The 20248-nt window shown below is 42.5% G+C and overlaps 2 protein-coding genes across 4 annotated transcripts in view; one reads left to right on the plus strand and one right to left on the minus strand.

The window, feature by feature from the left end:
• Positions 1-13478, plus strand: part of magi2b (membrane associated guanylate kinase, WW and PDZ domain containing 2b) — an 88277-nt gene extending 74799 nt beyond the window's left edge. The window contains exons 12-23 of one of the 3 annotated variants that reach the window (XM_035907110.2): positions 2300-2331; positions 4252-4444; positions 4523-4614; positions 5061-5253; positions 5775-6014; positions 7156-7341; positions 7751-8036; positions 8460-8739; positions 8847-8990; positions 9473-9611; positions 9868-9956; positions 10415-10554. In XM_035907110.2, coding sequence (XP_035763003.2) covers positions 2300-2331; positions 4252-4444; positions 4523-4614; positions 5061-5253; positions 5775-6014; positions 7156-7341; positions 7751-8036; positions 8460-8739; positions 8847-8990; positions 9473-9611; positions 9868-9956; positions 10415-10471 — 1931 coding nt within the window. In that variant the 3' untranslated portion in view covers positions 10472-10554. Of the gene's footprint in view, positions 1-2299; positions 2332-4251; positions 4445-4522; positions 4639-5060; positions 5254-5774; positions 6015-7155; positions 7342-7750; positions 8037-8459; positions 8740-8846; positions 8991-9472; positions 9612-9867; positions 9957-10414 lie in introns of all 3 variants that reach the window. The other 2 variants (XM_006789510.2, XM_006789511.2) reach the window with 2 other exon arrangements.
• Positions 13479-14181: 703 nt separating this feature from the next.
• LOC102784345 (endoplasmic reticulum-Golgi intermediate compartment protein 2-like) lies at positions 14182-19814 on the minus strand. Its single transcript, XM_006789508.2, has 13 exons — positions 19355-19814; positions 19170-19278; positions 19040-19086; positions 18894-18961; positions 18763-18803; positions 18429-18530; positions 18251-18343; positions 17160-17215; positions 16961-17059; positions 16768-16865; positions 16517-16679; positions 15153-15226; positions 14182-15059 (listed from the first exon to the last, which is right to left on the minus strand). Exons 1-13 carry the CDS (start codon positions 19458-19460, stop codon positions 14994-14996), a joined length of 1122 nt encoding a protein of 373 aa, XP_006789571.2. The 5' UTR covers positions 19461-19814; the 3' UTR covers positions 14182-14993.
• Positions 19815-20248: the final 434 nt, after the last annotated feature.

Genomic DNA, 20248 nt, shown 5'->3' on the forward strand with positions numbered 1-20248 from the left:
CGGCTTCATCTCACAAATCTAAAAAGCAGACCGATGTAGTGAGACAGTAATTATTTATGGTTACATTTGACTGTTATTATAGTGATATTGTTATTGCATCCTATTCCATTTGTTGTTAAGGAGCACGACCAGAATTATTGAAACCATGTGCGATGAATTTGAATTTTTTTTTTCCCCTCTTTATTTATAAAGTTTTGCACATGTAATTTGACATATCAGGCCCAATACAGCAAGTATATATATACCGATATAAAGACATATATCAAAACAAATTAGGCCATTAAAATTCGGATGATAACAATAAAACAGAAAAAAGAAAGGAAGAAAAAAGGAAGAAAAACAAAAAAACAACAACCCACGCAAAGAAAACAACAACAACAACAAAAAACAAACAAACAAACAAAAAAATAATAATTTAAAAAATCAACTCCCTCCCAAAACCATAACAAAAGGGAACTGAATTTGAAGTTTTGTTGCCTTTTTTAAACGGTCTCTTCGAGAATGAGGACCACGTCTGTGACTACTGGCAGTCGGTTGCTGCTTCAAAGCGACTTAGGTGTGTCAAGATGGCGGCAATAAGAGTCAGTCTTTTATCACTTTGCAGTTTAATGAGGTTGAGTTGGAAATTACATGCAATCTGTTTGTGATGATACGGATTTTACTGCGATAAATCAATGAACAACTGCAAATCTCTGGCTGTCTACATGCGAAGAAATTCATGTTAAAAAAAGAAACTCACATTAACTGCTTACATTCAGCATCGAGCCAGAGCCTCATGGATCTGAAACAGAAATTCAGAAACTCTTCCACAAATACTGACGTAGTTGCTGCAGGACTTCACTTTGGCACTTTGACGGTAATGCTTGATATATAAGCAGCCAGACTATATAAATATAACCAGAAACCAGCTGTTGCAGAGAGACATGTTGCAGACATGTTGCGTTCACTGGTGTAGACTGACTTAGATGTGTTGGCAATCTGTCTGCATTTATAAATGATGGCAATTATTTGCAAACCTTCACCAATCTTTGGAGACAGGTTGCTTCCCACCTGTGTAATCGCCTTGCGATTGACATGGTCACCACGACTGCTTGCAGCCGGTTGCTGAATGTGAAAAATATTCAGTGGAGTGACCATCAAACACCATTCCCTCCACCCCCAGTCACAAGGAGGCTGCTGTCCTATTTTTGCTCTGATGTGACTGAGCCATTACTGAAAAATGGCAGTGCCACCATATGGTGATGAATACTGCAAAATGTTTTGGCTCATATCTTGGGAATTGTGAGATGTGCAGGAAAAAAAACTTTTGTGTGTGTGGATTTAGTTTAATGCACTGAGGAGACTTGTTTATTGGCTACATTTCCGCCAACCATCATCAGACTCATCACGTCTAGGGGGCACTACAGTAGTGTAAACAGGTTTTTAGTGTTAATTGTTTTTTTGTTGTTGTTGTTTTGTTTTTTTTTTTAAATCAGCCCCAGTGAAGTAGTCACATAATCAGGATCCCTTCACATTCTCCTGCGTGCTGTCAGATGCAAAAACACCTGTAATTCTCAGTTACCCAACAGGTTGAAAGCTGCTGCAAGCAAGCATAAATGCAGCATATTCCACCCGGCGCTCCCTGACATTTCTCAGAAGATCTTAGAAACTGTCAGATATTAAGCACGCTTGGATTCTCGAAAGAATACTTTCCAAGCGCCCACATCAGATGAAGGATTTTTTGTTTATGCGTTTCTATCCTCAAGTGTAAAGATTCAGTCTAAATGTTTGTACAAGGCAGCTACTGTACATTTTCTCCATGTATAAATGTATGTATTTGGGTCTTAGCAGCATAAATGTTCTGTATGTCTTTGACTCAGAGGAGTCACAGGGGAGCTGTGGCGATGAGATTGTTGTTGTGATGTAGAGCTCTCCGTGCTTCCTGCGCGTGGATAATACACAACTTTCACAGCAAATAGCGTGTGTTTGCGTGTTCGTGTGGAGGGGCGGGGGCCTGTGCTTTCGCCTGCAGCTAATGATGTAATTATGCTGAAAACAAACGCAACAACCAAACCCGTTTAAGAAGAGTTACACAAACAAAGTCAAAACAGAGAAATATGAAAACAGCAAACTGCGGATTTTTGTCACTCATTAAGGGAAGATTTCTGATTTTTATCTCATCAGTAGAAAGGCTTGTTCTCAGATCTTCGTTGTTTTGTTTTTTCCCGTGTAGTTGTTTTTGTCGATTCTTCTGTTTTTCCTTAAAAATGGAAGAGATTATTTGAGTTTGTTCTGTGTTAACTTTGTTTTTCTTCCTCAGGCCACATCTCTCCATGGAAGGCCTCTAAACAGGTACGGTGATCGAACTAAATGTGTTTCTGGCTGTGTGTTAGGGGTCAGCACTGGTTGCAGAGACTGTGTTACCTCAAAGGTGTTTGGCTTTTACTTTATTGTAAAAAGAGACATCCTCCCCTGAGCTGCTTATTGCTTTGATCACTTCAGAAGGTACATCGCACCAGCTGTGGGGAAAAAAAACCCTCTTCAGGTTGATTTTTAGACTACCTGTTGCTGGCCTAACAATCTGTTCTCCTTTACATTACACAGCACATTCGGGCGTGATGATTGTCACCGCATTTAAGTTTGATATATGATTGTTAATTTAAATTCATAATAGTTATTTTTCTTTACTGGATAATATCATGTGTTCCTTCTCAACATTATTTTGTGCATATCTGCACACACACACTCACATCCTTCAGCGTTTAGAGAAGAACACAGATTTCCTAATTTTGCCTCGACAGTGAATTTGAAATGAGGCAATCAAGACGTGATTGAAGTGTAGACTTTCAGCTTTAATTCAAGGGCTTTAAAGAGTTACAGCCATTTTACGGTCATCCCATTTTCAAAGGCTCCAAAGTTAACTGGACAAACTAATCATAAATAGAAGATTTTTCTTTTTTTTAACACCTAGATGTAAATTCAGAAATGAAAACACTGACTTCATAAAGGCTAAATGCTGCATTTCCTTCACAAAGGAGGACGATGCATTGCTAGCCTGTACTGCAGCTGCTTGTTGGTCCATAGTCTGATCAGTTAATATCTTGTGACTGTCTCTGCCATTAAATAGCATTTTATTTCTTTATATTAATGGGTTTTTAACGTGAGTATATTTTGGGTCATTATTCATCTGTACTGTATTTATCTTCGTGTAACTTCAAATTAATTCTGCTATTTCAGTCAGCAGCCACATCATCAATAAACACTGACTGTGTGTCGATGCCATAACCTTGCCTCCACCATGTTGGATAGATTGAACGAAGGCCTTGGTTTACATTTCGACGCTTCTCTCTTCTTTCATTCTAATAAATCTTTATAGTGTGCAAAAGTCTTGACTAATGTCTAATCTGATCTTCCTGTTGTTAAATGTAGCCAGTAGTTTGCAGCTCGTTGTAAACTCTGTTTACATGCATGAAGGCATGAACATTTGCATATCTACAGCGAAGTAATCTGACTTGGTTACAATGTTTGGAATTCCCTCTGTGATCATGAACTTTAGTTGTCTTCTGTTATCTTTTATGCTTTTTGGCGTTGCTGAGCTGGCTGAGCTTTTAAAATGAACCAGATCGTAGAGTAAGCACTCGACCCCAAGCTAGTGACGGCTTCCTTCACTTACTTTGACACCTTATTAATCAGCATATTGTGAGTGACCACGAACCATCAGAAAATCTAACCCTCATAAACAACATTGGACCTTTTATCTCCTTAAGTTACCATAAAATAACAAAGACTGACATTTAACTGTCTGGTTACTTTTAAGCCTGTTAAAATGAGAAAACTGTCCCAACCATTTAATCTTTTATTTTTATTAAACCCTGTGAATTAAAGCTGAAAGTCTGCACTTCACTCACATCTTGATCATTTCATTTCAAATCTACTGATTTGGTGTCTGTTGTCTTTAATTCTGTTGCTTTGACATAGCATTCATTACTGTTTGAAAGATCATAATGCCCATGTTCAGCCTATTGTGTTTAGATATGGAAAGTTAAACCCGCAATGCAAAAACAGTCTTTTGTGTCCAGTACTTAAACATTTGATGTGTTTAATCCTGAATACTTGGCAGAAGGAGTTTTGAAGTCTTCATAGCGACATATTTGAACTATTATTTATAGTGATAATTAATAATAAAATAAGTAATAAGTAATTTAAGACAAATAGAAATGAATAGGCAAAACTGAGTTAAGTTAAACATCTGTTGTTGGTGCTTCCTTCTAGTTACCTGACCAATGGGATCCACACAGCAGCCCTCAAGCAAATCTGTCTGGTCCAGTATTGCCGCCTGGTACGCCCTTCCCAAACCAGCCACAGCACCGCACTTCTGTGCCTGACTCCACCGAAGGCTTCGACCTTAACAAACCCGACCCGTATGACCTTTATGAGAAGTCGAGGGCCATCTACGAGAGCAGACGTGAGTACAGAAAACTTTATTTTTTAGTTTAAGGCGGAAAATCGAGCATTGTTTTAACCGTAAGCTCCTGTGTGTCAGGCCCGGAGTACGAAGAGGTGGAGGTGCACCTGCTGAGGGAGAAGACTGGATTCGGCTTCCGCATCCTGGGGGGAGACGAGGCCGTGCAGGCTGTGAGTCCGGACGCCCGTGACAAGGCTCGTATGGGACGGGCTGGACCACACTCATATTTTAACCTCATACACACCAGCCTCATCTGACTTGCACTTAATCTTGTCTCACACTCTCCATCCAGTCCCAAACATCTGACCAAAACAGCCTCCAGACACACACACAGACTTGCACACAAGTGGCCTTCTCACACTTTGCTGACCCTCTAACTGCTCAGTGCCTCCCATACTGAAGTAACGCCTTGCTAACTTGTCCACGTTGTACAACAGCATGCAGTCTATGACAGAGAAAGAATGTGACATAAGGATATAAAGAAGGTGAAAAACTGTTACCATGACCCAAAGGTAGTTTACAAGCTAAGTAAAGCAACTGTTGTGTGTTTCCACTTGTCTTCGACTCATCTCCTTCACCCTAATCTATGCTGCTAATATTGATTGTCTTTGAACAGATTGTCATTGGCGCTATAATAGAGAACACTCCCGCTGAGCGCGACGGGCGGCTTCGACCCGGGGATGAGCTCATTTCTGTGGATAAAAATGTGGTTGCTGGGAAACCGCACAAATACGTAATAGACTTGATGCACGCAGCCGCTCGCAATGGTCAAGTCAGCTTGACTGTGAGAAGGAGAGTGCAAATGCCTGGTGAGGACTTGTTTTGTTTGTTGATTTTTTTTTTCTGTTCTTTTTTGTTTTGTGTTTTTGTCTTTTTTTTTCACACTTAACCAAGATTGGAGAACAGGCTGCACATTTCACTGGCATCAAATTAAAAAAACACAGCTTGGACACAGCACACATGCTAACAGTCTGCGCGCAGGATCTCTGTGTACTTCTCACCCACACGTCCTTTCTGTGGTAGTAGATCATACATACATTTATCCTTTGTTCATTGTCAGCTCTGCAGCAGCAGGCTCTGTGGTTTGTGTCTTTCTGGGTGCGCTTCTCCCGCAGGGGGAAGCGGTTACAAAAGAGTCATAAATGACAAGCAGAGAAGCCAAGTTTGACTTTGACACAGAATCCCTGCTGGGATTGAAGAAGACCACTGTTGTTTTCATTTTTGTCAGTGGCTACATCTTTCATCTTTAGCTGCTTTTGTCGGGAAACTGTGAAAACTCAATGACCGCCGTGAGCGGACTCATCTCGCCTGCTCTCATCCTCTCCTTCAGGTGAACCGTGTCCCGTGAACGGCCGCAGCCCCGGCTCAGTGTCCACGCAGCACAGCTCTCCACGTAGCGACGCAGCTTCAGCTTCGGGCCCTCCGGTGGTCGCTGCCCCGGTTGCCACTTCGCCACCGGAGGGATCTTCCCTGCAAACCAGCGACGTGGTTATTAACCGCAAGGAGAACGAGGGCTTCGGCTTTGTCATCATCAGCTCCCTGAACAGACCGGAAAATGCCACCGTCATCAGTGAGTTACACAATGACTTGCATCTGTCAGGATCCCAGAAGGTCATTCCTAAAGATAAATGGTGATTTTTACATCTTGATGAGCAATAATCCTAAAGATGGTGGCTGTGCAGTCGCCTTTTTAGTTTTTGCTGCTGTATCTATTTCATGAGGAAAAATGCAAATGCATAATTTAATCTCAAACCAACACGGGGCTCCTGCTCGACCAGCATAAAAACTTTATGGTATAAAGTTCGAACATATATAATGACTCCTGTGCAAATTTAGCTTCATATCTCAAATATTTTTAGGATATATTTCTTATGATTTATATATATATGTATTTTTTTAAATGAATTCATTTTTTTTAATTTCACAATGCCTCCTGTCTTTAAAGTCGATGCCTGGTAAGAGATTAGGTCATTATCATAGAATCACTTCCACTAAAGTGCTGTTTCTTATCCCGTCCAGTAGCTTCAGAGCTTCTATTAGTCGGGGTCAAGAGAAATTAATTTGTCTTGTAAGACTATAATTTTTGTGGGGATTTTTTTTCCTCTTGATTCAGCCTAAGTAGTATTAAAAGCATCTTTCTGTCTTAAATGAGGCTTTATTAAACATATGATTACGCTTTGGTACAGGGAGCTAATATCTTTCAGCAGACTGTGGGATTCTTCAGTCCGATTGGACTGATGGCACAGTGAAGATGTTTTGTTCTGAAGATTAATGGATTCTTCTCAAATGTCCTACACATTCTGGGAACATCCACTGCAATATTTCTGTACACACCTAAAAATAAACATACCCTCTAAGTGGGTCTGGCATACCCATTTTGGGCATACTGAACTAATTTTAAACATTAGTTCAGGATGTAATGGTGCTTGGTGAATAGTCCCGGAGGGGTTTTCTGTGCGCAGAGTTCAGAGATATTTCATAATGAAGTGAAAATTTTCTGGTTTTTGTTAAGTGTATGTAAAAGCTTAAATTCAAAATTCCATGTGTTTAGTTGGCATACTGTCATCATGAAATTTTAAAACCTACACTTCTGTGTTGCAATTTCAAGGCAACAAAATATTTAAACCTGTCATTTTAAACAGTGGCTGCAGTCCTAACCTGTGAAGCTAAGGCTGTAATACAAACACCACCTTGCTGTTGTCCGTTTCCAGCTGTGCCCCATAAAATAGGACGCATCATCGAGGGCAGCCCGGCCGACAGATGTGGGAAGCTGAAGGTGGGCGACCGGATCCTGGCGGTGAACGGACAATCCATTATCAGCATGCCGCATGCAGACATCGTCAAGCTCATTAAAGATGCTGGACTAACAGTCACTCTGCACATCATACCAGAGGAGAGTAAGTGTTTTGGTGCGGCAAATAAAATCAGCCGTTGTTCTGTGAATGATTATTTGGCTCCTGTTTTACCTTTGCAGGAAACTCCCTGAACTCTGTGCCCTCTATCTCTATCTTTCTATCTGTGTAGAAAGTCTTACACACAAAAAATGTTGCATTTACTGAGGTTAAAAAGTCAAAAGGCTTCTATAGTTAGTCATCTATAAAGAATACAGGGTTTGCGCTTGGTGATGCAGAAACATAAATGTTAGAAGGTTTTTTAGCAAATGGAGCAAATAATTCAGAAGAGTTCTCTTCAGCAATCTTAAACATCCTGAGCATGTTTTATTTGTCAATCCATTCAATTCACTTTTTATTCAGAGCTGAATTTGCCAATCGGGTACAATCTTACCTAACCCTCTGTCCATCGCAGGCTCCCATTCTGGTCCTAGTTCAGAGAAGCAGAGCCCCATGACCCAGAAACACAGCCCACAGACCCAGCCCAGTCCTGTAGCCCAGACAAGCCAAGGAGGCACGCAGTCTGGCCAAATGGCCGCTCAGCCAGGTCAAGCACCCGGACAGACACCAGTCCAACCCGGCCAGACACCAGCTCAGACAAACCAAGCGGTGACTGGTCCTCCTGCACCAGCAGGAACCCAGCAGAGCCCAGTCACGCAGCCATCTGGCCCCCATCCACAGCTCTACCTCCACGATGGCAGGTAAGGCTGGGTTAAGAGGGTGTTTGGTAAGATTTGTTAAAAAGCACACAGAATGACTGAAAGGAGGAGGGGCATGAAGTTCACAGGTGACAGATACCAAATTGTGCATGCTGAAGAGAGTGTCCCAGTCAGTGTAGCAGAAAACCTGTGACTGCAGACAACTGATGTCCCAGTCAGACACTCTGTCTCAGGCTGGTTTCTACCCAGTTGCATAACAGCACTTAGCTTCAACCGTGTGCAGTGAATAATTTACTTTAAAGTATCACCTCTATAATGCAGGATCCTAGCAATCGGACCCTGCTCTGTGTCAAAACTATGAAAGCGTGAGTGTGCGCACACGCGAGTCTCAGATCGCGACACTGTGAGCAGCCCTCCCAGAGCTGTGGGTTGATGCCCATTTCATACTTTTCATTCTCATGGCAGGTCAGAGGTAAAAGCAAGACAGGATGTCAAACCTGACTTCCGCCATCCTCCATTCACTGACTACCGGCAACCGCCGGTAGATTACCGTCACCCACCAGTGACTGATTATCGGCAGCCACCAACACTGGACTACAGACACCCACCTGGTCTGCTGGATTTTAGACAGCACCCTGCAGCTGCACAGTTCCCTCTAGCGATCCCAGCTGACTTCAGACCACAGGTAGAGCTTGACCAAGAGCTGTCCGCTTATGTTGACCGTACATCCTTCATTTGTATGCAGGTTTGTAACTTATTGCAATTATATTTTATCATAATCATTACTTTTCACATAGAAATCACATATTTGATTTTTTTTCTGTTGTAAATCGTCTACATTTTGTTCTGCAGGACTATGATTACTTTACAGTGGAGCTCGAGAAAAGCGCTAAAGGTTTTGGCTTCAGTATTCGAGGAGGCAGAGAGTACAAGATGGACCTGTTTGTGTTGCGCCTTGCAGAGGATGGTCCTGCTATACGAAATGGAAGGATGAGGGTGAGATAAGGAAAACCACGACAAGAGTGAAAGCACTCTTTGGCAGATGGTTGGGATTGCAGTTGGTGAATAGTAATGGCTCTGTTTTATTTTTGAAAATGGAAAAAGTAAGTCTGATTTATCCAAAGTAAGTCAAACACACACACACGCATCCATCTAAATGGTCGTGTCACATAATATCACTCAGCGTCCTTGTTAAAATTTAGTAATGGTGTAAAGTTTAACAGAGCGTGGATTTTTCCTTCTGCTCAAGTGAGTAAGTATGAATGCATTGAGTAAATTGAGTGAATTGAGCAAACCTTTTGCTCACTCTTAACCACTCGTGTTGAAATGTACTTGAACAAGGCTCTTAATGGCGCTCATTCCCAAGTTGTTCAGTGGAGGTTCCCCAAGAGAAGACTGGTGTGTGTGGAAAAATTACTCTGCTGTGAGTAAACCGAGGGTGGCAGAAACTGACCCGGTCCTGTGTGTGTCTCGTCCAGGTTGGAGATCAGATCATAGAGATTAACGGAGACAGCACCAGGGACATGACTCATGCCCGCGCCATTGAACTCATCAAAGCGGGAGGCAGGCGGGTCAGGCTGCTGCTAAAGAGAGGCACAGGACAGGTGCCAGAATATGGTGAGTTTTCCTTACAAAGAGACGGAGTCTCATTGTTTACACTCTTACTAAAGATTTACTGTTTGCTCTTCAACTTAACTCAAGAACACATTAACATGCATTCATATCTGTCCACTTTTTACTCCTCGACTAATATCTGAAAGCCTACTTTGATTAAACAGTAGATGGTAACGAGCGACTCTCAAGCCTTCGTGTGTTTTAACCCCTCTGCTTTAAGTCTAATGATTGGTATAGGCTTTTATTTGCCTTCCCTCAGGAATGGTACCTCCCAACCTCTCCATGTGCATGAAAGGTGACACACTAAGCTCCCCCTATTTCTTCCTAATGGGCCACTCTAAAGACACGGTTTGTGAAAACTGCATGTCTCTCTCTCTCCATACTGATTAATCTGTGTGCTATAACTGTGGTCACGAGTCTTTGCATGGGAAAGTAGCTGACATGTGTGCATCTGTGCTCGTGTGTGCTATAGTAAGAGTGGAAGATGGTTTGTAGTGACCCTTTGGGTCTAATTGTCCTGAAGAGGGCTTTGGAGTAGACTTTGTACTCGAGAGCTGCTCGGGATCAGTCCGTCACACACAGCTGCAAATATGTTAACTGTTTACAAGCACTGAATAAATCCTTACACGTAAGTCTGTTGCTGTGCTGCTTATACACATGTGCATGCAAGTTTGTCTGATATTATAAAAGAACGTGTTTATCTCTGGGGTGTTTTCCCTTTCTTTCTGTCTCTGTATGCATGTGCATGATCGTTTCCACCTCTTTCATATCAGTCCTCTTGAGCATATTGTTTTCCTCCCTGACAGACTGTGCCAGCCCCTGGGATTCCCTTTCTACAGCCCACTCTGCCCTGCAGGAAGTGACCCTGGAAGCTCACCTGAATCCATTGCTCTCATCCCATCCATCGTCAGCCCCAGATTCCCCTCATCAGCTCCCTCTAGAGGCCACAGTGTGCATGGCAGACAAAGCTCCAAAGCTGACAGACCACAGCTCCATTAGAGGGGCTGCAGGTGGCAGGTCCACCGAGCAAAAATGCATCATCAGGGGGCAGGGAACCCCTCAGGGGTCGGGAGAGATGGACTGTGGACCGGGCGACAGACAGCTTCGTGCTTTGCCTTCCAAAGCTATTGTGGGAAAGTGCATTGACAGAAGAGAGAGGCAAAGGGAGACTTGCTCCCCCTGCTGTAAGAGAAAGGATCTGCATACACAAGCGTTGAGCACTATCTGGCCCTGGGACCCATTTGCTGGTGTGAATTTGAACGGAGCCTCTCAGGGCAGTGGAGATGGACATACCAGCCTCCAGGAGAGGCTGGTGTCCCGAGGTCTGTTCTCCAGAGAAGATGAGCGGGCCGGCGGCCACATTGGGCTCTACTGCCCCTCCAAAAACGTGGAAGATCCTCCAACAAGGAGTGCTGCTGCCTCCCCGAGGCCCTGGAATGTCCCTGGGTCTGACAAACTGCCTGGCACCCTGAGGTCCTGGACCTCCACAGTAAGCAGGTAGAAGGGATCTTACTGGTTTGGGCCGAGTCACACTGTATGGCTCCTCATTCGGTTCACCACTGGACCTTTCAGAAAACCAGTAGATCTCCCTTGCCGCCTCTGTCTGCCCTGTTTTCATCGCCATCGACTTCTGAGATCATGTTTTATATTTCAGTTGTTGTTACAAGATGATTATTACACCCACCACCTTAAAGACAAAGAAACTTACACAGCTATTGTAACATATGGTCTAAACCTTTGGGGACCCTTTTATGCGACTTCTGATTTTCTGATCACAGATGGAGCAATGACGCCTGACTCTGAGTGGAGCTGTGCTTTCGATACGTACCTTTAAATGCTCGACTGTATCTGGTTCAGACTGTTTAGTGCAGCGTGGGCTCACACAAGGAAGAGAAACATATGTAGAACCAGGAGATTTCTGTTTTCTTGCCCTGTTTTCTCTGCGCAGTGGGATGAACCAGACTACAGGTGTGTCAGATGGAAGCAGTGACACTGAAACTCCTGGAACACACGGCACTGACCCCAACCACAGCCCAGTTAACCTGACATATGTTAAATCGCACATGCCTACCAATATATCTCATACTATAAATGTAAAGATGTGAAAAATATGTACATTTGGTAAACTCAGAAACATACCTATTGGTGTTTTTGAGGCAGTGTTGTAGTTAGACACATTGTTTAAAAAAAAAACAAACAAACAAAAAAAGAAGCAGGACAGTATTTTAGGATCACTGTTTCCACGGCCTCGTCTATAAACTACATATCAAAGACTGTGCGAGTCACCACACCCGGACCGCCAAGGCAGGCGGCATTTGTGTGCATGGATATAAACCACCATGTCTTTAGACAGGGACTCACGTCTTTTAAAGGCAGAAAATCGAGATGTGGAGCAGACCAGTCGGCACTCATGAGACGAAAAGGATTTTTTTCCCCCACGAAATTGAACAAAATTGAACTTTTGTGTAACTGAAGACAGTTGGCTTAGTAAGAACTCATGATACTCTTCTGAGTTATGTACACAACTTGATCACAGTCAACCATGCAGTCATTGTGCAGAATTATAAGCTGTGTTGTATTCATTTTAATGATCAAAAGGAAAAATTTGTCCAGTCTCTATTTCCCATTTCTATGCCTTTTACTGTGCTAAGTGTACCACATCACTGTGGGAGAGGGGCATCGGTGTGGGGAAGAGGAGGCCGATGGTTATGAGGTGGGGCAGAGTGCCTTACTCGAACTAATGCAGAGCTGTTGCCGTTGTGAAGTATTTTGGGAACTGAATGCAAAACAGATATCAGCGACCATGCACACGCGTCAGCAAACCGCTGAGTTGAGAAATCCGACTTTCGCCGGACGCCAAGCAGTATATATCTTGATGCACTCGGCTGTATAGCTTATCAGTGTCAATGATTGCCCTTTGTCCCCTTGTGTTTTAAAGGGGATAACATGTAGCCCGTAGCATCACATCCTCTTCTTAGAGTCGTCTGGGAGTGTAGAGCTGTGAACGTCTATGGAGACAGGGCTGTATCAAAGAGGACCACGGTTTCTGTGTTTCAGCTTAACGTTAAGTTTGTATTGTTGCCCGCAAATGTCACATCTGTGAAACATACATGCATTTAAATATGACGTCACTGTCCTCCTGCATTTCTCCATTTCGATGTCATCCATTTCTCTCAGCGGGATGTGTGCTCTTTATTAAAACTTTATCACTTAAGCTTTTGAGTACTGGAGGACCAGATTAATTAAAAAAAAAAAAAGATTGCGACTGTTTGACTGAATGCAACATGATGGTACATCCAAGCTGTGCTCGTAAGCTGCTGGGAAAGCCAGGCACCTGCAGACTGGGATACTAGTAAGACTTTGTGCATTGAGAGTCATCGGGCCTGATCCGCGGTGGATTCTGACTGAGCTGTGTTTTCTGTGATTAAAATGGTTGTGGAAAGACGCAGTAGGCTGTAGAAACGTGTTTGCCGTATGTACAAATGTCAAAGTTAGGAAACGCTGAAAGAATACGTCATCCAGCCCTCTGTCTCCATCCAGGCCGCCCCCACCCCCACCCCTTGCCTGCTGTGACCGATTTTTGTATGAAGAAACAAAAAAAAAATCTGCTTATCAGAACCTGTGAAGGATGGCACGCTCATAAACCCCCACTGAGATCAAGTATAACTGTGTAGTGTTAATTGTGTACTATTCACCTTGTACAGCTGTATTCCTACAAATATGGTTTACTGTATCATTGATACTGTAGTTTCAAAGACGTGAACAACTATTTTTATGAAATGCGACAGTACTGATATATTACATTTTGCTAAAAAACAAAACTTGTTTACTGAAAGATATTCTGAAATACTGTCAAATAAACTCTTGACATGGTGTAAAATATTCTTTTCTACAGGTTCTTGCTTGTGAAATTGGGACGATGACAAATAATGGATCAGTTTATTCATCAATGTATAAATAATCGACAGTTTGGGTTACTAAGTAGTTGTTTACCCAAACAAAAAAGCAAATATTCACTGCAGTTAAGCATCGCTGTTGAGGAGTACTAGGTGAGGGCTAGTTCTTTTAGGTTCAGCAGATAACACGATGGTGTATCGGTCAGGATATAGGAAGGAGGACAAGAGGCTTCCACTTTGCTGGATTGTCACCACCAGCTGTTTTATTGCCACCTAGATGGTCAGTGTTGCCAGCAGTTTCCAGTCATGAACTTAACACTCGGAGCATCACCGTGAAGGATGGCAACCAGGAACACAGCTTGATGAGGTAAAACAGACCTAACACGGAAAGACCATCTCCCCTCCTGGAGTAGCAGCACGGTACCCCAAACTTCTGCCTACGTCATTTCCCGCAACTCCACCCCCCACAATATTGCAGAGCATAGACATAAAATCTCAGAGCCTTTTATACAATCGCTTTCACTTTCAGCCATTTTTTATTGCTTAATTGTGTGTGCCGTTTATTTAAAAGGGCAACCAGCAATCACAACACCGCTGGCTCTGAGACTTTTAGCACTTCCAGCCATAGACGGGTCAGATTGTAGCAGGATGTACAAAACAGTTAAATGCAGACAGTGAACTTAAAACTTTTATTTTCCCACATCAGTTTCCTATTTAACCAATGTCACCAACAAACACTCTTATACTTTTCACACAATTCCACTTTAAAAGGGACACACATCCATCCATCAATGCTTCTCTGGTGGAGCCAATCCCAGCTGCCATCGGGTTATAGGCGGGGTATGCCACAGACAGATCACCAGGCTATTGAAGGGCTAATAGTTACATCCATTCACACTCACATATACACCTACGGCCCATTTAGAATCACTGCTTAACCAAACCTGCATGTCCCTGGACACTGGGAGGAAATCACAGGGAAAAGAGCCAGGCTCAGCTCAGTTAGCGGATGGATTTAAACCCAGAACCCCAATACCCATGCACACGTTTCTCCCTTTTTGCACGTGATGAGATGCATTTTAGACCGGGGCACTGAGAAGTTGTTCCATGTCCCTGACAGGTTTAAGTATAACATTCACTTCTGTAAAAAGGCTGAAGTATGAGGAAGGGGCCCCACAGCAGAGGGAAGTGAAAATGTGTTGGCCTGCAGGTATCTTTGCAGTAAATCTAATCAATTCTACAACATTTATCTAAGAATTTCTGCTTTCCGTCTCTCCAGTGATGCTGACACGTGACAAGTGGAGGTACAGACTACAGTCTTTCATAAGTAGATGAATCACTGCTTCTGGTTTGTGGAATTACACAGTTAAAACAGATACAAATACACATTTTTAACAAAAAAGGGAACATTTTATAATAAAACTTGTAAACATCTCCCCAGCATGTCATTGCTGTCTGTGGGTAAGGCCAAGATTGTGAGCATCTGCTGTTACTCTGTGTAGTTTTCAGCAGGAAGCTGAGTCTCACTGCTTTCCTGCGCTGTCAGGTCATCCTTCTGAGGAAGGAGAAAATAAGCAATTAGTACCACTAAAAAAAAAACAAAAACTGAATTGCTCTTGTACTTGTTTTGTTTTGTTCGTTAACTTACAGGTTTGTAGATTCCCATTTGGAAACGACAGCAAACTACATCAACCAAGAATCCCACCAAGCCATGGATCATACCTGCCGGGAGAGAAAAACTTTAAATACTGATGTTCGTGTTCAGGGTTTAGATGAGGTGAAAGCAGCTTGGTCTAAGTTGTTACCTGCTGCTTTTATGCAGTGGCTACATCTGTGAATAATGCATCAAGTTTTTCTCTTCATCCAGGTGGATTAACAGCATTCGTTTAAGAATGATGGTTCACAAACAGAGTCACAGGATCCTCCAGGATTTAGTCTTGGCAGGAACAGCATGTTTGGGATTACAACATTCAGGTACTTCTGCTGTTAAGCTGAAGATTTCTATGAGAATACTTGGATCTACTTTGTTAAATTACATGCAAAGGTCTCACATCCTGTTTTACTGGTTAAAGGGTCACTCTAAAGCTTTTTGTTATAATAGCCAAAGTATCAATGAGGTCAGCCTGTGTACAAATGACTCTTTCAGACTTTACTGAACTGTTTCTGTTCTGCTCTTGACCCTGTACGATATCAGTGAGATCTTAGACACAGAAACTCCACCCACCTGCTCTTTAATCTCTCTGGAGAGGCTGCGAGGTGCAGCCAATTAGAAAAAATGGCTCAAAACTGGATAAGGGAGCTAAAACCACTTAACACAAGTCGACAACATGAGAAGTTCCACAGAGAGGTTCCACTATAAGATAAATAAGTATTCATTTGTACTGTGAATCATGCAAAGCTAAAGTATAAAAGTCTATACATGAGCACAATAAGAGCGCTTTATGATGGGAATTTGTTAGTATGGTTCTTGCATTATAGCATGATTTAATCAGTTAACTTGCAAGGAGCTGTTGTCATGAAATGCTTGTAAGCAGCTCTGACATTCAAAATCTATTTTCAAAGTTTTAAAGGTTAGTGTATCTTTTGACTTTCCCCCCATAAAGATGTGACGACCTCCCCTGTACCCTTGATGACGAGTTTTAACACGTCAGTATACGTCAATAATGTCGTGGCTTGACGATCATTACAATAAATTCCAGGTTTTTCCAAGGGTAGCTGCATAAACAGCACCGCAGTAACCTCTTATCCACATGCAGTGATTTTGTTCTATAAGCAGGCTGAAATATGACCAAAACAGCTCAGGTCAGAAAAGAGCTTCGAGGGTTACTCCTAGTAGGCTTTTCAAGGGGTAAAGGGTTAAAGCTGTTGCTGCTGCTTGATGCCTCCTTGCTCTGAACAAACAATCACTGTGACCTCCAAGTTGGTTTTCAGTCAGGAGAGCAATCTGAAAATGTTACTGCAGCACACTCTTAATGCAGACGGCACTCAAAACAGCATGAGCACGTTAGCTACCTGTGGTGGAGAAAATGCCTCCGATGATGCCGCAGAGTCTGACGAGAAACTGCCACAGAGGCATGTGCTGCTCAGTGACTTTGACCATTAGTGAGCTGATATCATATTTCATAAAGATCCCTGAGACTCCGTGGCTGCCTGCAGCATGGTTTATCACACGTTCCTGTGGGACAGCCAAAGGCATACAAATGCTTTCAGTACAATGATACACTATCTACCGCCCAGCTAAAACAGTACACACCCAGACCTACCCGCTCAGTGACGGAGTACTGATGCGTGTCTGCAGACACTTTGTAGGTGTTCAGTTTGGTTGGCACAATGGTGATGAAGTACTGAAACATGTGGTTAGCTGGAAAGAAGCACCAAGAGCCATCAGTGGAAATAAAAGTTTATCAGAGCACTTTAATAACAAGTAATTCAACAACATCTGAAACACCAACTTACAATCAATAGCAATTTTCTCTGTGCCGTCCAGAGGGCTGATAATTCCAGGAAGTGGCTCTCCGAAGGACAGGTGGTCAATCCGGTGAGAGAAGTTGTAAGCTGTAACAAACAGAAAACAATAAATAATCTTTATAACATATAAAACAGTTTACTTTCCATCTGCTGCTGCCATTTGGTGTCAGAAAGTCTGCAAACCTACAGTCATGGCTGACGAGGGCGGCTAAATGGGCGTGACCTCGAGGATGCGGGATGGACCTGTAAGTGGATGAAAAGGTCAGAGTTAACTTTATATGTAAATCAATGACATGAAAACAGCCAAAGTGTCCCATGCTAGTGATCTAATTTGCAAACAGAGCAGCACAGAGGTGAGCAGAGGTTAGAGCACAGGTATCAAGGCCCCGACTCCAGCTCTTGATAATAAGATGCGAGCAAAACCAACTTCTGTGGGGAAATTTGTATTTGATAATCAATGTGCAAAACTAGAAGCTTGCAGAGAGCATCGCTAACAATCCAATGTCTCCTTTCCATATAGCGGTAGAAGCAAGTCATTTCAGTCTTTGTGTGATTCCCCTCCTCATAGCCACTGATGTCAATGCAACTTTCCGTCTCTCTTGATGGAAATGTGTTGAAATAGTTTTACAAAAGCGACTGGGATTCATCCCGCATCAGCATAAAGAAGTACTGAACAGCAGAGCTGTGCGATAATCAAATTTTAATTTTAGCTTTCAGATTATTAAACCAAGATAACAAAAATCATTACTGTTCCATATTCTATTCATTTATAATTACCACTCCACAAAAGGCCAGATCCACTGCCTACAATCAATTACTTCATTCAGTTAAATTATAATTAAAGTTCGTGGAAATCCCCTTCACTGAAAAAACAAAACAAACTTCTACTGTTTTTCTGTCTTTGTTTTGTAATTGTGTTATAATTTGTGTTGATTTTTGCCAATCCTACTAGACGTGTCTTGCATGCAGCTCAATAATCTAAGTGAGGAACTCCCAGAAAGTTAATTCTGTTCATTTAGATTTTCATCAGGCGAAGAGACTTGGATAAGTGACGAAACTGCATCCAGATGAACAGAATCAACTTTTTGGCAGCCTTACTAGACAGTCCGGACTGTGGTGACTGACACGTGGAGTCCAAAGACGATGCGCGCTCACATTAGGGCCATGCAGGAAGCAGTACCTGCTATGATTGTTTCTGTACAGCGGGAGGACGTTTACAGTCGATGGTTCAAAATAAAAAACTGTGTTAAATAATACATTGTTTTGAGTGTTACCTACTTGCCAACAGTAATGTGGAAATTTCCTGCCACCTTGTTGACATAGAGATGTCCATGGATCCTGCAGGCACTCAGGGAAGCGGTGCTGTCCTCACTGCGGGGGGAAACTTAAGCAATCAGCATAATCGCACTTTCATTCACCTCCCAACAAAACACAGATAATCCTGAGGGTCCTTTACCTTTTCATCTGAGCAGGAGGAGCTCCTTTTATTGCAGCCTTGAAGATGACATCCTGCAGAGCGTGCTCCACTCTCAGACGCTCCTGGACGTGCAGAAGGGTCCTGACAGGCAGGGACAGAAATATTAGGACAAAAAAGACTCACTTGGGATACAATTAACCTTTTTTTTTTTCTTTTCAAATTACATCAACGAATGTGAGGATGCAAACTTTGTCTTAATTATTAGTAAAGCTTCAGTGAGTTAAAGATCTATGCAGCCTAACATTCGCGTGATTTAGTGTTACTAGATTATAGATCATAATACCCAAGTACTGAATGTGAATAAATAACTTACATGTGCCATATTCTTTGCTGTGGTGGGAGCTCAAAGTTGACCTAAATTGTAAAAAAACAAAAACAACAACTGTTGGACATGCCAGAGATTACTTTTTTATTGTTCACTGCATGATAAAATCACAAACCCACCGGTTCATATTGTAATCCATCAGAGGCCACCATGGTCTCTGCTAGATCGAGGACATCTGCTCCTATATCTGCATCCAATCAAACAGGGAAGTTAAAAACCTTTTCCTGCCCTAAACACACACACAAATACACCTGTATCTACTTACATTGGCATCTCATGGCCACCGTAATGTCCACATTTATCCTGAGTTTACTGTTGGTGAAGAACAGGTGCAGTTAGGACACAGCTGAGAGGTTTTTGAGGGCGGTGATGGCATGAACTTGTTCAGCTTTTACCTGCTGAAGTCTCTGTCCACCTCGTATTCGTACTTCATCCATGTGTGTCTGTACACAAAGAACTCCAACAAGGCGAGGACAGCCATGAAAGTGAATGCTATCAGAGACACTGGAGAGAGTTTGAAATGGGATTAGACTGAACTCTCCTCTCAGATTAGCTACAGCTAAAAATGTGCAGTCTGTACCTGTCCCACCGCTGGTTGTGGACTCCACGTAGCTTTCAGGAACTTTAGGAAAAGCGTCTAACTCCTTCATCAGAGTCAGAGCCTTCTTCTTCGTCAGCCTCCTCATCTTGGGACCTGCGGCGGAGCTTAAACTCCAGGTGACTCCCACATGGAGTGGATGTTTTCGGGTTTGATGTGTTTAAAGCGACGACAGCTGAGGTCTAAGTTAGTTTGCTGACGTTGGTCATGACAGCTACCGGGCTAGCGTATAGCATTAGCTAGCTAACTAGCCGAACAACTGGATTAATGCTAAATTAAATGCCCCCCAAAAAAGGAATTATATACAGATAAAGAGCTTGTGTTTACGATGACACAGCAAGAAATATATAATTACAAAAGAAGCTACCCCGGTATAAGTGTGTTATGGAGTATCTGCATTGTCGATTGACCCGCATTGTCTGCACAGAAAAACCGCACTCTTTTGGCCCTAGCGCCCGCTAGTGGTTAAGAGGGGAGTCAGCCTGCATTTCTTCCTGTTTAGTCCTGGTATTTTGCTGCTGCCACAAATCACCTGACTCACAGGTGACACCATGTATTTATTTCTGCTCCGTGCAGCTTCACTGTTACATACGGAAGCGTAGAGCTGCCACCCAGGCAAAAGAAAAATACAAGTGTATCACGTTATAACGTGAAACGTTTATTGTTCTAACAAGATACTTTTCACGTTTGTACAATATACTATCACGTTTGTACAATATACTATCACGTTTGTACAATATACCTTTCACGTTTGTACAATATACCTTTCACGTTTGAACAACATAATATCACGTTATTACAATATACATAATTATCACGTTCGTACAATATAAATATCACGTTCGTACAATATAATTATCACGTTCGTACAATATA

The sequence above is a fragment of the Neolamprologus brichardi genome, chromosome 7 (assembly GCF_056152115.1).
Source record: "Neolamprologus brichardi isolate AB-2024 chromosome 7, ASM5615211v1, whole genome shotgun sequence".
Lineage (NCBI taxonomy): Eukaryota > Metazoa > Chordata > Actinopteri > Cichliformes > Cichlidae > Neolamprologus > Neolamprologus brichardi.